At 44.9% G+C, this 14,061-nt stretch overlaps 1 protein-coding gene across 3 annotated transcripts in view; it reads right to left on the reverse strand.

Moving 5' to 3' along the window:
* Nucleotides 1-14,061, reverse strand: part of WWP1 (WW domain containing E3 ubiquitin protein ligase 1) — a 145,801-nt gene that overhangs the window by 12,478 nt on the left and 119,262 nt on the right. For all 3 annotated transcript variants that reach the window (XM_054017546.1, XM_054017547.1, XM_054017544.1), the window contains exon 21: nucleotides 12,997-13,101. In XM_054017546.1, the coding sequence (XP_053873521.1) occupies nucleotides 12,997-13,101 (105 nt within the window). The remainder of the gene's footprint in view (nucleotides 1-12,996; nucleotides 13,102-14,061) is intronic.

Genomic DNA, 14,061 nt, shown 5'->3' on the forward strand with positions numbered 1-14,061 from the left:
CGACCACACCTTCAAAAGGCTGGTTTGGGGCTGGAAGGTGGTTTGGGCTGGCCAGAGCCCTGTCCCGAGGATGGGCAGGGCCTTTTTCTGTTGCTCCTATTCCTCCTCCGAGGAGCATCCTGTTGGTTCTGCAGTTGGTAGAACTGCGAGGGAGGCTGCGGCCAGAAGTGCCTGCACTGAGTCGTGGGAGTATGGAGGCCCAAGGACTTGAGGGTGGCCCTTGAGTCCTTTAAACTGTGGAGTCTTATCTGTTTTCTCTGAAAAGAGGGCCGAACCTTCAAAGGGGAGGTCCTGAATGGTCTGTTGGACCTCATAGGGGAGACCCGAGACCTGCAACCAGGAACTCCTCCTCATTGCCACCCCTGTGGCCATTGAGCAGGAGGCAGCATCTGCCCTGTCCAACACCGCCTGTAGGGAAGCTCGTGCAATTAGTTTCCCTTCCTCCATCAGTGCAGAGAATTCCACATGGGAGTCCTGCGGCAGCAACTTGGCAAACTTGGCAGACGCACTGCAGACGTTATACGAGTATCTGCTCATGATGGCCTGCTGGTTTGATATGCGGAGCTGCAACCATCCTCCAGTGGAGCAGACCTTCCTCCCAAATAGGTCTAGTTGTTTAGCATCCCTAATTTTAGGGGAGGGCCCCTGGTAGCTCTGGCACTCACACTGATCAGCTGCATCAACCACCAGGGAATCGGGGGGAGGGGGTATATAAGGCTTCATATCCTTTTGAGGGAACAAAGTACCGCCTTTCATTTCTCTTGGCTGTAAGGGGCAAAGAGGCCGGGGTCTGCCACAAGGTCTTTGTGGTCTCAGCGATGGTCTTAATTAATGGCAGGGCAATGTGGGCGGGCCCGGAGGGGGCGAGGATATCTACCATGGGGTCGGAGTCCTCTACCACCTCCTCTGCCGGGATCCCCAGGTTCTGGACCACCCGCTGCAGCAGCTGCTGTAGGACCCTGTTGTTTTTCCAAGGCCAGGGCTGTCAATGTCCCTGCCACAATCTCATCTGGGGAGGACGAGGAGGAAAGCCCTGGCAACAGGCCCTGCTCAGTCCCTATGGCGCTCAGGGGGTCATGTGGCACCGGGTATTGCTGCTCTGCCACGTCAGCAGCATGCGGTGTTGGGGCCACCGGAATCGAGATCATTGGTGCCGAGGTCGCCGATGTTGGTGCCGGCACTGCAGGAGAACAGTGGGGCATCAGTGCCCCCAATACTGGTGGTACCAATGATGCCTGTGGAGGTATGAAGGAAGCTGATATTACCGATGTGGATTTGGACCTTGACCTCTGGTTCTGTCCCTGGCTCTGATGATATGCCGAGGGTGTCCAGAAGGGCCATTAAGGTGGGGGCTGCCATTAGGGGGGCCACGGCTCCGAATGGGGTGGCGGTCACGCCAGGACCTAGACTTTCTGTTCTTGGTCCTATTTCAAGTGGTAGGATTCCGCTTCCAATTCCGAGGTCTCAGAAAAGGACGACCACTGAGGAGAGGTGCTCCGTGGTGCCGGAAAGTGGTGTGGGAACCGGTGCGGCACCCCTACGTGGGTGGACCGTGCCGGGGAAAGGTGTGCTGGTGATAGAGATCGGCGCGCCATCATCGCTGGCTTGCCCCTTGATGAGATCAGGGGCCAGGCAGTCACCGGTGACTTATTCCTCCTCTGTGGGAAGGACGGCGCCATGAGATGCATAAGGTCCTGAGCCACCTCGAACGCCTCCAGCATAGAAGGGAGCTAGAGCTCTCCGCCATATCAGTCTGGAGACCGGTGAGGGTTCAGACTCAACTGGACCGCCAAGGGGGCAGGAGTCGATGGGACCCTGGGAGGCGGAGGGGCTGAAGTCACGTGGCCTGGTTCAGGGCTCCCTGCCGCAGGCTCCTTGGGCTTGGAAGGGGGAGAGTGACCCCCTCTGGCCTTTTCTTTTTCTGGGGCACTGGGGATTGAGACCGGTGTCTCACAGAAGATTGTCTATGGGCAATTGTCTTTCTCAGCACCGGCTCATACATTGTTGGTGACGGCGCACCGATGAGGAGGTGCTGGGCGTGGGTTCTGCCGACACCGGGTTGGATTGTGGTTGGAGTGTAGCCTCTGTGAGAAGTATCTTGAGCCTTTGCTCCCAGTCTTAAGGTCCTAGGGCAAAACCTTTTGCAAATTCTGCACCTCTCCTTCTGGTGGCTCTCCCCGAGACACCGCAGACAGGAAGAGTATGGGTCACTCTTAGGCATAAATTTTCCACAGTCCTCACAGAGTTTGAACCCTGTGGACCAGGGCATATCCCGGTGCTGGGGGAGCACTGGTTGTGTGTGGGGGTATGGGGGGGAGTAAGACCCCTTAAAGGAAACTTATGACCTAACTACTAATACTAAACTAACACTAGTAAATTACTGAGAATTAAATATAAATACTGCCCAAATGCACTTGCAAAGTGAGAGCAACAGGTTGTTCCAGCTAGCCATCATCGGCGGTAAGAAGTAACTGAGGGGGTAGAAGGTCGGCAGGGCTCAATATGTAGCGCCATAAAGGCGCGACTCCAGGGTGTGCTCAGACCGACCCAACAGATGCTGCTACGGGAAAAGTTTTCTGGCTGCCGTGTGCGCACACATCTGATTGGAAGTGACATGAACAAGCACTCAAAGAAGCAGCTCCTTTATATGCAGGTGTGTAGATATTGAGGGAGATGATAGTAACCCTCAAATCCTTGAGAGAATGCAAGGATTACAGGTAGTTTTGAAGACCTTGAGCCACCCAAGGAAGATCCTCAATGGTACTTTGGACCTTCCCTGGGATTTGCGAGGATTGCAGCAAAGAGATGAGATGCATGACAGTTGCTGTAGAAACAGAACAAGCTGATATATTGGCCATGTCTAGGCCTTGTTTAAAGAAGCCTATAACAAAGTACCAGCTAATAAATATCTTTTCCACAATGATGGTCTGAAATTGCTCTCTCTGTTTTTGAGGCAGATAGATGGTCAATAAAAGAGTTAAACTTGCTGTAGTTTTTGTGATTGTAGTTTGCGATCAGGGCTTGACAGATAGTGATTGTAAATTGCAATGATGCAAAAGAATAGCTCTTACGACCAAACAGATTTAGGCATTTTTGGTCTTTATCACGCAGGGCTGCTTTAGAATAGCATTGTCTACTATGCTCATTCACAGCATCAACAACTAAAACATGAACAGAAATTCAGAACCCTTATTTACTCTTTTATATGCTAGAGTTATGGTGGCCATAGGGTTTGCCACATTGCTTCAGCACATTCAAGGAAAGCTTCATTTAGGGGTAAGGCTACCCATCACAAGATGTCAGTATGGAGAATGTCCAAAAGTTTATAGGAGTGCCAGGAACCTCCTCTAAGGGGATTTGGAAGGAGTCAGCAATCCTCTTCATAAGCTCCTGGAACTCCAGAAAATCATCCACATGGACTGGGGGAGAGGGAAAACAACAGCACTTCATCAGGTGAGGAGGATAAGATGTTAGTTTTGTGGTGTAGCTTTCTCATCCACCCTTTTCTCATGTTCCTCAAAAGATTTCTCCTACAGTGAAAACTGATGCAGCAGGATAGGAACAGAAGGTGAGTTCTGCCTCTAGCGCTCCCCACAGGTGTAGCTAGTACTCTGGATATAAAAATTATTATAGATAAATGGCCCATGGGTCCCAATATGGCCAATGGGAAGGGGGGCATAAGGAAAAGGAGGGGGCATCCAGAGTTGATCACACCAAGAGGAATGAGGAATGACAGGAGTCTACCTGTGCCTTGGAGCTTCCCTCTCAGAAAGAGAGTCAGGAGAGGTAATTCTGGGCGGGTAACTGAGCAACCTTCTAACAAAAATCTGAGAGTTTGAGGAATTATTTTCCTCATAGTACAAGGGAGGAGCAGACAAGGGTGGTGTTGAGGGAGGCTGCCTATCTCTATTAGTGGGTACTGGAGAGCCAGGCAGTAATGGAGAATTGGGCAGTACCAGTGACAGATGAGGCTCCAGTACTCAGAGTCTTTCCGTAACCTGTTAGTAGAAGGGACTCTGGTTCATCTGGAGAATCTAGACTCCCACAGTATTGAATGAATTTGTACAGAAACCTGTCAAGGCACTGCAGTGAGAGGAGGTGATACTGAAGATGGCCTTGGCTTTGATAGCACTGATTCATCGGATTGTGACGTCAACTTGGGAGATGCAGGACCTGCAGTCAGTACCTCTGATGCAGAATCCTTACGATTCTTAGCACCAATAGTGTGACTGGGTGGTACACCAAGGCTGGTTTCAGGACCGAGTGATGCTAGTACCACAGGACTCAAATTCCTGAAGCCTTAGCTGAGGGGTCCTCGGTACTGGCAGAGCTTAGAGTCTCTTTCTGGGACAGGAGCTCTCCAAAACAGCACGTCACTGTGGTGACGTAGGTTTCTTGGCACTGACTTCTTAAAAGGATCTGGAGCTCCTCTTTCTGCAAGTCTTGGTGCCACCCTCCAGGATTCTCTCATACAACTATCGGGGGGGGTGAGGGGAGAGAGGCTGGCTGCAGAGGCCAATGGGGCACTGTGCTCGTTGGAAGACTGCTGTGCAGGCGAGGGGTATATCAGGGCCTGGGTGTGATGCAGGTTGACCCTGAAGAGCCTAAGATTAATCTCCCTGTTTTTTCTGGACCTATTCTTAAACCCTGAACAAATTTTACACTTTGACGGCACATGGGTATCCCCTAAGTAGTGGATACGGTGAGAATGACCATTGCTAACTGGGACAGAATCCCAGCAAGTGAGGCAATGTTTAGATCCAGGGGATCTAGGCATAACTTGAAGATAAAATCTTTCAAAAAAGGAAAGGCCTCTGGGAGATCGTGGGGAGGGAAACAATGAGTCGCTCAAAGAAGTCCCCTCAAAAACATTACTATAACTAGTAAAAACTAAAAAGGGGACTAATACCTAAACAACAACGTAAAACCTTGAAGTTATTCCCTAAAGAAAAAAACCCAACTATGAAGTAGCCAGTGCAAGACATTTTAAGGATCCAGGGACTAGAGCCTGGGTCTGCTGAGCCTGGGACAGCTGATGTTCCCACAGTGCCACCGCAGCACGTACAGAGCAACAGCCAGGGAGCACACTGTGGATAGTAGCCCCCCAGAGTGAAAGCACCTTGTGGTCCTCTGATTGGCTAAGCGCTGTATTTAACCTTGGAGGGTGCCCCAGGAAGTTGTCTGGACAACAGGACAGACTTTGGACCGTTTGCAACTCCAGACCTCACTTCATCTCCTGATTCCTGATCTCTGGCCTCTGATCCCTGCCCAACTCTGCTCCTGCCTCCTGATTCCATCCTAGTACGGTACTACCTCTGATCTAGTCTCCGACCACAGCCTGACTTTGACCCTGACTCGCACTCATTGAACCTGGCTCCAGCAATTCCTCTGATCCCTGCTCACTGACTACCATTCTGATGTGTAGACCCCAGCCCAGCTACGACTGCTAGGCCAGGCTGCCGACACTCCAGCTTCCTTACAGATGCTCCATCTCAAACCCAAGGTGGTTGAGAAGGAAATGAAGATGATTTGTTCAACACTGCTCTATATACGTTTGGTTCAGTGTACAAGGATAGCGAGGGTGCATGTGTGCATCAAACGGGCAATGCTACAAAAAGTATCTGATCAAGGGTGCATTTGAAATGGAGCACGCATAGGACATTACACTGTTTTGTGGAAGTTGGGTTAGCCTATGTGGATATGTTAGAGTATTTCCGAGATCTGTTCTCATGGGCACACACCATCTGAAGGTTTTTGAGCAGACCTTCCAAATGGACTGTTCATAAATTTGCCCATATCAGAGTTCAATACAGATCCCAGATGACAGAGCAGCTCTACACAGCCCCTACTGCCACTGTAGCTTTCTGCTATTAAAAACCCTTTACCAGTCAATCTTCCAAGTATAACAGGATGGAAATAATTCAGCAAGAGTAGAATCACTTTCACCAAAATAAGTGGAATTAAATGCCACGGGGGCCCCTTTCAAAGATCAGTGTGAACAACAGAAACACCCAATGAGCTGGTGCAGCGGAGATAATGAAATCTGCATTCATCAAGTCAACAAAGATGTAATAGCTGTTCTCCATCTGCAATAGCTGTTCATGACAAAGTTCAAAATGTGCAATTTGATGAGATATTTAGCATGAGATATATGCTCCTTGTTCTTTTCCATACAGCAGAAAGTATATCCCTAAAAGACTCTCCTTGTTTGGGACTAATCTCATTGTTCTGATGTGTAGGTGTCAGGATTGCCTGTTTCAGGACATCTTGCATTTGAAGTTTGGAGGGAAACGGGGATGATTCAAAATCTCTGGTCAGAAAAGAAGTAAATTTCTGGTAGCACCCTGAAGATATGCCAGAGTGAGTCATTTGTAACACTAATTCACAGAAGATGAAAATTAGGTAGTCTATTATCTGGGGAGGTTCAGACTTGCACTTCTAGTGTCACAACCTCTCTTTTGCTGACAGCTTTGGCTTGTTGCTTAGAGATCCGATCCTCCAAGATGTTCAAATTTGTTAACAGAAGCATGTTTTGTTAAAAAATATATAGGAGAATCAGTCAGTCAACAAGCTGGACTACAAGGGAATATAGGGAACAGGTGATGAAAACAAAGACATCCTAAATAAACTAAATGATTTCTCTGCATCAGTCTTCACTCCACTTTTTTGGGGGGATGGGGGATAATAAAAATAAGGTACTATCAGAGACTGAGGTGTCAAAAAGAGGAAGATCTGACAGATACATTAAATAGCGAACACACCAGGAGTGAATGACATTCCTTCAAAAATTCAAAAGGAACTTAATTAAATAGCTGAACTAATACAAATACATAGCCTCATTAAAATTGGCTTCTTATTCTAGAAGATTGGAATGTAGCATATCTTTTTTTTAAATATGCAAATGGCGATCTTGAGAAATATACAGCAGATAACCTTATGTCAGTTCCTAACAAGACAAAAAACATCTAGATATACATGACATAACAAGTATAAGCCAATGCAGCTTCTGTAAAGGAAAGTCATCTACTAAAAATTTTTGACAATAGCAGATTAAAGGAGAACATATATAACATTTATTTGGACTTTCAAAGAGCCTTTGAAATGATCTTCACAAGGGGCTATTAAAGAAACTAAGTAAATATAGAATTTGTGGGAAACTACTATCATGGACCAGAAACTGACCAAGAGACAGAAAGTGAAAGTGGGAATAAAATGGTTAATTATCAACATAGTAGTAGATTAACACTGGGGATGCCCAGGATCCAGACTGGGACTAATGTTTTATACATTTATTAATGATCTAATGAACAGTGAAGTGGCAATATTTGCAGATTAAATAAAATTATATAGGTCACTGAAGACTAATTATAGAGGAGAAGAATTCTAGAGAGACAAAGCTAGGTGGACTTTGCAACATGACAGCATATGAAACTCTGTCATGATAAATGCAAAATAATGCATATTGGAACTACTTGTATACATTGCTGAGTTCTAAATTAACTAACTAGTCAGAAAAAAGTCACGGGCATTACTGACAGCTCAGTGAAAATCTCTGCTAAGTGCACAGTGATGATCAATAGAGCCCTGCGCAGATACAAAATTTATATCCGCGGAAATAAATTGGTATATGCGGAGCTGCAGGCTCTACCGGGAACCGCAGCGGTGAAAGCAACCCCAAGGAGCCAGCTCCCCATGCCAGCAGTTCCTCCAGCCCCGCCCACTGGGGCAAGCACCAGGCTCACTGGCAGCTTTCCCTGGTCACACTAATGCAGTGGGCAATGCTGTGGGCAGTACGTCTAACACTTTATTTCCCCTGACTACCTTTCTTAAGAGACTCATTTATTAATTTAGTTAATTAGTAACAACTAAGAAAATTTATTTTCTTAAATAATTTCTATAGCTTTTTTCTGCTTGGATCCAAAAGGATACTGCTGTCCCACTGCTGCTAGGCAAAGGTATAGCGGGGCAATATGAAGCAAGACTCCAAGATTCATGGTGTTCCTTTATAAGTTTATATTTACAGTCTTGTGCATGACTTAAGGAAGGGTGATTTTAGTGTCTGTCTGATCCCAATACTTCTGTCAGCAAATTTCATTCATGTCCCTGATGGACAGGAAAGAATGCCTTGTTCTTCCTTGGCTTTGAAGAGCCATGTCTTTGGAGACTTTTTCTTTTTGTTGTCAGAAGAGTCTGGTACTGAAGGGTGCTAGAGTGCTTAATAGAAAACTGCCTAACTTGGAGCAGAAAGAGGGACCCTCTCTCAGAAAGGCATTCTCCCACCTTAGCATTGCTGAGAAGCCTCACTCTCCCTTCAAGGTCCCACTCTTTTTCAGAGTTCAAAAGTTCTACTACTTCTTAAAAGAGCTTGGGATGAGGGCTCTTCTAGATCTGCTGCCTAGTGGGATGACTTTTGGTAGTTTGATGAGCTACCCAAGAGCTGTGTTGAGATCATAAAGAGAATGCATATGTTGGAGACCACCAGCAGTGAAAAATAATCATAGGAGTGTAGGACTGGAAGGGATCTCAGTAGTCCAGTCCCCTGCACTCAACGCAGGACTAAGTAATAACTAGACCTTGCCTGAGAGGTGTTTGTCTAACCCATTTTTTAAAAAAACCCCAAAGACAGAGATTCCACAACTTCCCTAGGCAATTTGTTCCAGTGCTTAACTACCCAAACAATTAGAAAATGTTTCTTAATGTCTGACCTAAACCTCCCTTGCTTCAATTTAAGCCCATTGCTTCTTGTCCTATCCTTAGAGGTTAAGGAGAACATTTTTTCACCCTCCTCCCTGTAATAACCTTTTACATACTTGAAAGCTTATGTCCTCCCTCAGTCTTCTCTTCTCCAGACTGAATAAATGTTTTCTAGATCTTTAATCATTTTTGTTCCTCTCCTCTGGACTTTCTCCAATTTTTCTACACCTTTCCTGAAATTTGGTGCCCAAAACTGGACACAGTACTCCAGGTGAGGTCTTATCGAAGTACAGGAGAGTGGAAGAATTATTTCTTGTGTCTTGCTTACAACACACTTGCTGATACATCCTAGAATGATATTCACTTTTTTTGCAATGGTGTTACACTGTTGACTCATTTAAGCTTGTGATCCACTATAACCTTTTCCGCAATACTCTGTCCTACACAGTGATTTCCCATTTTGTATGTGTGTAAATGATTGTTCGTTCCTAAGTGGAGTATTTTGCATTTGTCCTTATTGACCTTATTGTCCTCATCCTATTTACTTCAAACCATTTCTCCAGTTTGTCCAAATCATTTTGAATTTTAACCCAACTCAAAAAGCACTTGATATTGTCTGCAAACTTTATAAGTGTACTCTCTATGCCATTATCTAAATCATTTACAAAGATATTGAACAGAACCAGAACCAGGACTGATCCCTGCAGGACCCCAATCGATATGCCCTTCCAGCTTAACTGTGAACCACTAATAACTACTCTCTGGGAACTACTTTCTAACCAGTGAGACACCCACCTAGCTCATTCTAGGCTTTATTTCCTAGTTTGTTTATGAGAAGGTCATGCGATACCAAAGCCTTATTAAAGTCAAGATATATCAAATCTACTGCTTCCCCCCTATCCACAAGGCTTGTTACCCTGTCAAAGAAAGCTATTAGGTTGGTTTGACAGTATTTGTTCCTGACAAATTGATGTTAATGGTAATTATTACTTTATCGTCTTCTAGGTGTTTGCAAATTGATTGCTTGATTATTTGCTCCATTTGCTTTCGAGGTACTGCAGTTAAGCTGACTGGTTTGTAATTCCTTGAGTTGTCCTTACTCCCCTTTTTTATAGATTGGCACTATATTTTCCCTCTTCCATGAATCTCTCTCCTCTTCCATGAGTTTTTGAAAATAATCAATTATTCAATGACAGGAAGAGTGTGTGTAATGCTAATGGCAGTTGTGGGACAGCGTGGCCAGAAGCCAGTGGTATTCATCTTCACATGCTCAGGTCAGCAGCCTTGCCCTCAAGAGTCCAGCTAGAGTACAAAGAAGGGTCCCCCTGCATCCTTTACGTGCATGTGACTTGGGAGGTTGGACTCCACCCTCAGCACTGCTTCCTACATCAGCTGATCATCCTCCTTGGTGACACAGTGAGGACTGCAAATTTGATAGTTGCCTGCTCTCCCAACAGTGAAGATGATCCCGCTGCAGAGGGCATTATGCCTACTTTGCAGCTAAGACACAGTCTTCATCTCCTGGGTTCCTTTGCATGAATTACCAACCTGAGCAAAGCCTGGGAGCTTCTGAGTCTAGCAAATGATCCCAGAGCCTCTTCTCTGATGGGTGAGAAGGTAAAACGCAGAGGCTGAGAATTTGAATTGTTAACGGGTGTACCTCCTGAGTCACAGGACCATGATCACAGGGCCATTAATTCCAAATTAGGAAAGCCATGAACAGAATGTGTTTTACATAATACTTTTATCATAATCTTTTATCTACAAATGTTCAATAAAATAATGAGCTTACTATTTGGTTTTGTTTTTCCTTCATTCCCTATTCTTCTATTTCACTTTTCTTCCTTTCCTTCTGTATTTTAATCTAGCCTTCCTTGTCTTTAGTGTTATACGTCAATTTTTACCTCATCTTCACCCTCTTTTCCAGACATTTTTACCTGTCTAATATTGCTTTTTATTCCCCCCCCCCCCCATCAACTTTCCCTTCAGAATTGCCTCTCCTTTTACCCTAACTTCTTATTTTTTTACTGACCATTTTTTCCTCTTGTTAAACAGCTTTACCCCCATTCCTGAAATATAGCCCCCGTACTCCCCTTCTCTAACATTAGCCTGTAGAGTCCAGGCCAACAGTTCTCTCCCCTCAGGGTCAAAAGACAGAAGATTCCTTATCTGTCTTGCCAAGGGGGAACTCAATACATCTTCCCCCATTCTTATTGGCGCTATTAAGGTTTCTACTATGAAAACACTGAACATCAGTAGTGCTGAAGGCCACATATTAACTAAATGTAGTTTATAGACCATCCCAGATTGGGCTACTTGTCAAAGTCTAAATCATAATGGTGAAAATTCTCCACTCTGCCTGCACGAAGCTCAACTGCAGTCAAGAGGTGGGTTGCAATGATGCAGTTGCACCACATAATCTTTAGCCACCAATCTCTGACACAAGTTAGATCTCCACAGGAGAAGCTTTCTCTGACACTAGTGGCATACGGTCCCTTAGGATTGTCACAACAGTGAAGGATCAGGTGTAGTGAAGCTTCACTCCACCATGCTCCTTCCCCCTCTCCCATGTCCACAGAATGCCCCAACATGCTTCCTATCACCTATTATGACCAGAGAAGGAAAGATGGGGTACAGTTGGTGTAGAAGATGGTGGAAGCGCTTCCACCACCTTTTCTCCCAATGGAAAGTTCCCCGGCAGAACGAGAATTCTCTGCTGGCCATCTCTGGTCACTTTAAGGCTTACATGATACAAAGTGGCCTTAGTAGACTGGAGACTCCAAGCCAAGAAGCCTTTATGACTTAGGAGGGGGATAAAGTAAAAGTATCTTTTTTCTTGTGCGAGTCAGATGGCACAGGTATTACTTTAATCTTGACTTTTTTAGAAACATGTGCAACTGAAAGATATCAGTGCTCTGTAAATGTTGAAACACTATTCAGCTATTTCACCATTTTCTAGGAATCTTTCAATAATTAGTTTCTTGTAAATTGACAAATTTGTAGCAGATGAATCACTGGCCCTTGGATCATGCTAAATATTTCAAATCAGTCTTAAAGGATTGGGGATGTCAGACGTTTCCTGCTGGCTTAATATAACATTCTTAAGCAGATCACTAAGCCAACATGATATATAACACAGTAGAAAATGTATTGGCTGTGACTGCTGTTTTTAATCTTCTGGGTGAATTCTGGGTACATTTTTGGAGTGTATAGGATATTTCTCTTTTCTTCACATTCTAAGACAGGCACAAACCTGAACATAACTTTACAGCATTAACAAATGTTAACATTTTTCAACAGTTACCACAATCTAAAAAGAAACCACAGTTTATCCTATTCTTAACATAGGAAGTAACTGTCAGATACACTGGTCTTTTAAATGCAGACATTTAATGAAGACTACTGTTAACTAATCCTAAAAATACAAGCTCTTCAGTTTTTACTACAGTGTAACAATAAAACCTAAAAAGTAAAATATAATACACAAAGTAAGAACAAACTATTAAACCCCCAAAGCTATGTGGATAACTCCCCAAACAATTTATAAAAATAACTAGTAGTCCCTCTTTCGATACTGGGGGATGGTGGGGAGAGGGAGGAAACGAAAACTGGAAGCCTGGACACAGCTTATGTTCCTTCATCCCTGCCATATAACTACTATCTAAAGTAGAGAATCAGACAGAAATTACTAGAGGTTTAAAAAAAACTCTCATGCACACACCAGAAGTAAAATACACCTGTACCCCAATATAACGCAGTCCTCGGGAGCCAAAAAATCTCACCGCCTTATAGGTGAGACCGCGTTATATCCGGTTCGGTCCGGTCTGGCATGCCGGCAAGAGCTAGAACGCTGTGCCAGACTGGACCGGCTTCCCCGGCAGTGATTTAAAGGGCCTGGTGATCCAGCTGCTGTGGGGAGCCCCGGGCCCTTTAAATCACCGCTGGAGCTCCAGCAGCGGGGCTCGGGCGGTGATTTAAAGGGCCTGGGGCTCCACACGAATTCGGATATAATGCGGTAAAGCAGCGGGGCTCGGGTGGCGCTTTAAAAGGCCTGGGGCTCCCCGCTGCTTTACCGCGTTATATCTGAATTTGTGTTATATCAGGTCGTGTTCTATAAGAATAGAGGTGTAGTCTAAAATGGAGATTAATACAGTAGAATAGCATACCAAGAAAGTCTCTGAAAATATTTATTCTTTTTCTAATAATAAAAAAAAAAGGTCAGAGTTTTGAACAGGAATATAGCTGTTTCCATGGCTTTTGGCTAAAAGAGAACAGGAAAATAAAATTTTATGAGCATCATACCTGCCAAAACCATACGATCTGCTTGCTAGTTCTTGTATAATGACGATAAACTGTGTTCCTTTGCCAATCTGCTAAATCAACCTCTTGCATGCCACAGAGCATAACCTGGAAAATAAACAACCATCATATCATTATAGATGCACTGTACTGCCTTTTAATGATTATGTACTCTAGATGAAAGACATCTGCACAATGAAGAAGAGACAAAAGGCTTGGTCTGAACACAGAACCAAGACCTCTTGCATTCTTATCCAACTCTTCTCTACCCTTTACTTACCTCACAGGGTACCATAAGGCTTTATTAGTTCTTGTTTGTTAAGTGCTCTGAAGAGTACACTTACTGGGGGCCCAATCCTGTAAGGTGTTCAGCATATAATACTATCACTAAATTCAACGGAAGCCTATGGTGCTCAGGTATGTTAGCAACAAGGTGGTCAGGGAAAGTGTGGGACTCTTACTGAATGGGGGAGGCAACCTAGAGACAGATGATGTGGAAAAAGCTGAAGTACTCAATGCTTTTTTTGCCTCAGTCTTCACAGACCAGGTCAGCTCCCAGACTGCTGCACTGGGCAGCACAGTATGTGGAGGAGGTGAGCAGCACTCAGTGGTGAAATGACAGGTTAAGGTCTATTTAGAAAAGCTGGACACGCACAAGTCCATGGGGCCAGATCTAATGCATCTGAGGGAGTTGGCTGATGTGATTGCAGAGCCATTGGCCATTATCTTTGAAAACTTATGATGATTGGGGGAGGTCCCGGACGATGGGAAAAAGGCAAATATAGTGCCCATCTTTAAAAATGGGAAGAAGGAGAATCCGGGGAACTACAGATCAGTCAGCCTCACCTCAGTCCCTGGAAAAATCATGGAGCAGGTCCTCAAGGAATCTATATTGAAACACTTGGAGAAGAGGAAGGTGATCAGGAACAGTCAACATGGATTCACCAACAGCAAGTCATGCCTGACCAACCTGATTACCTTCTAATAAGATAACTGGCTCTGTGGGTATGGGGAAAGCAGTGGATGTGATATATCTTGACTTTAGCAAAGCTGTCGATACAGTCTCCC

This window comes from Malaclemys terrapin, chromosome 2, assembly GCF_027887155.1.
Source record: "Malaclemys terrapin pileata isolate rMalTer1 chromosome 2, rMalTer1.hap1, whole genome shotgun sequence".
NCBI classification, from domain to species: domain Eukaryota; kingdom Metazoa; phylum Chordata; order Testudines; family Emydidae; genus Malaclemys; species Malaclemys terrapin.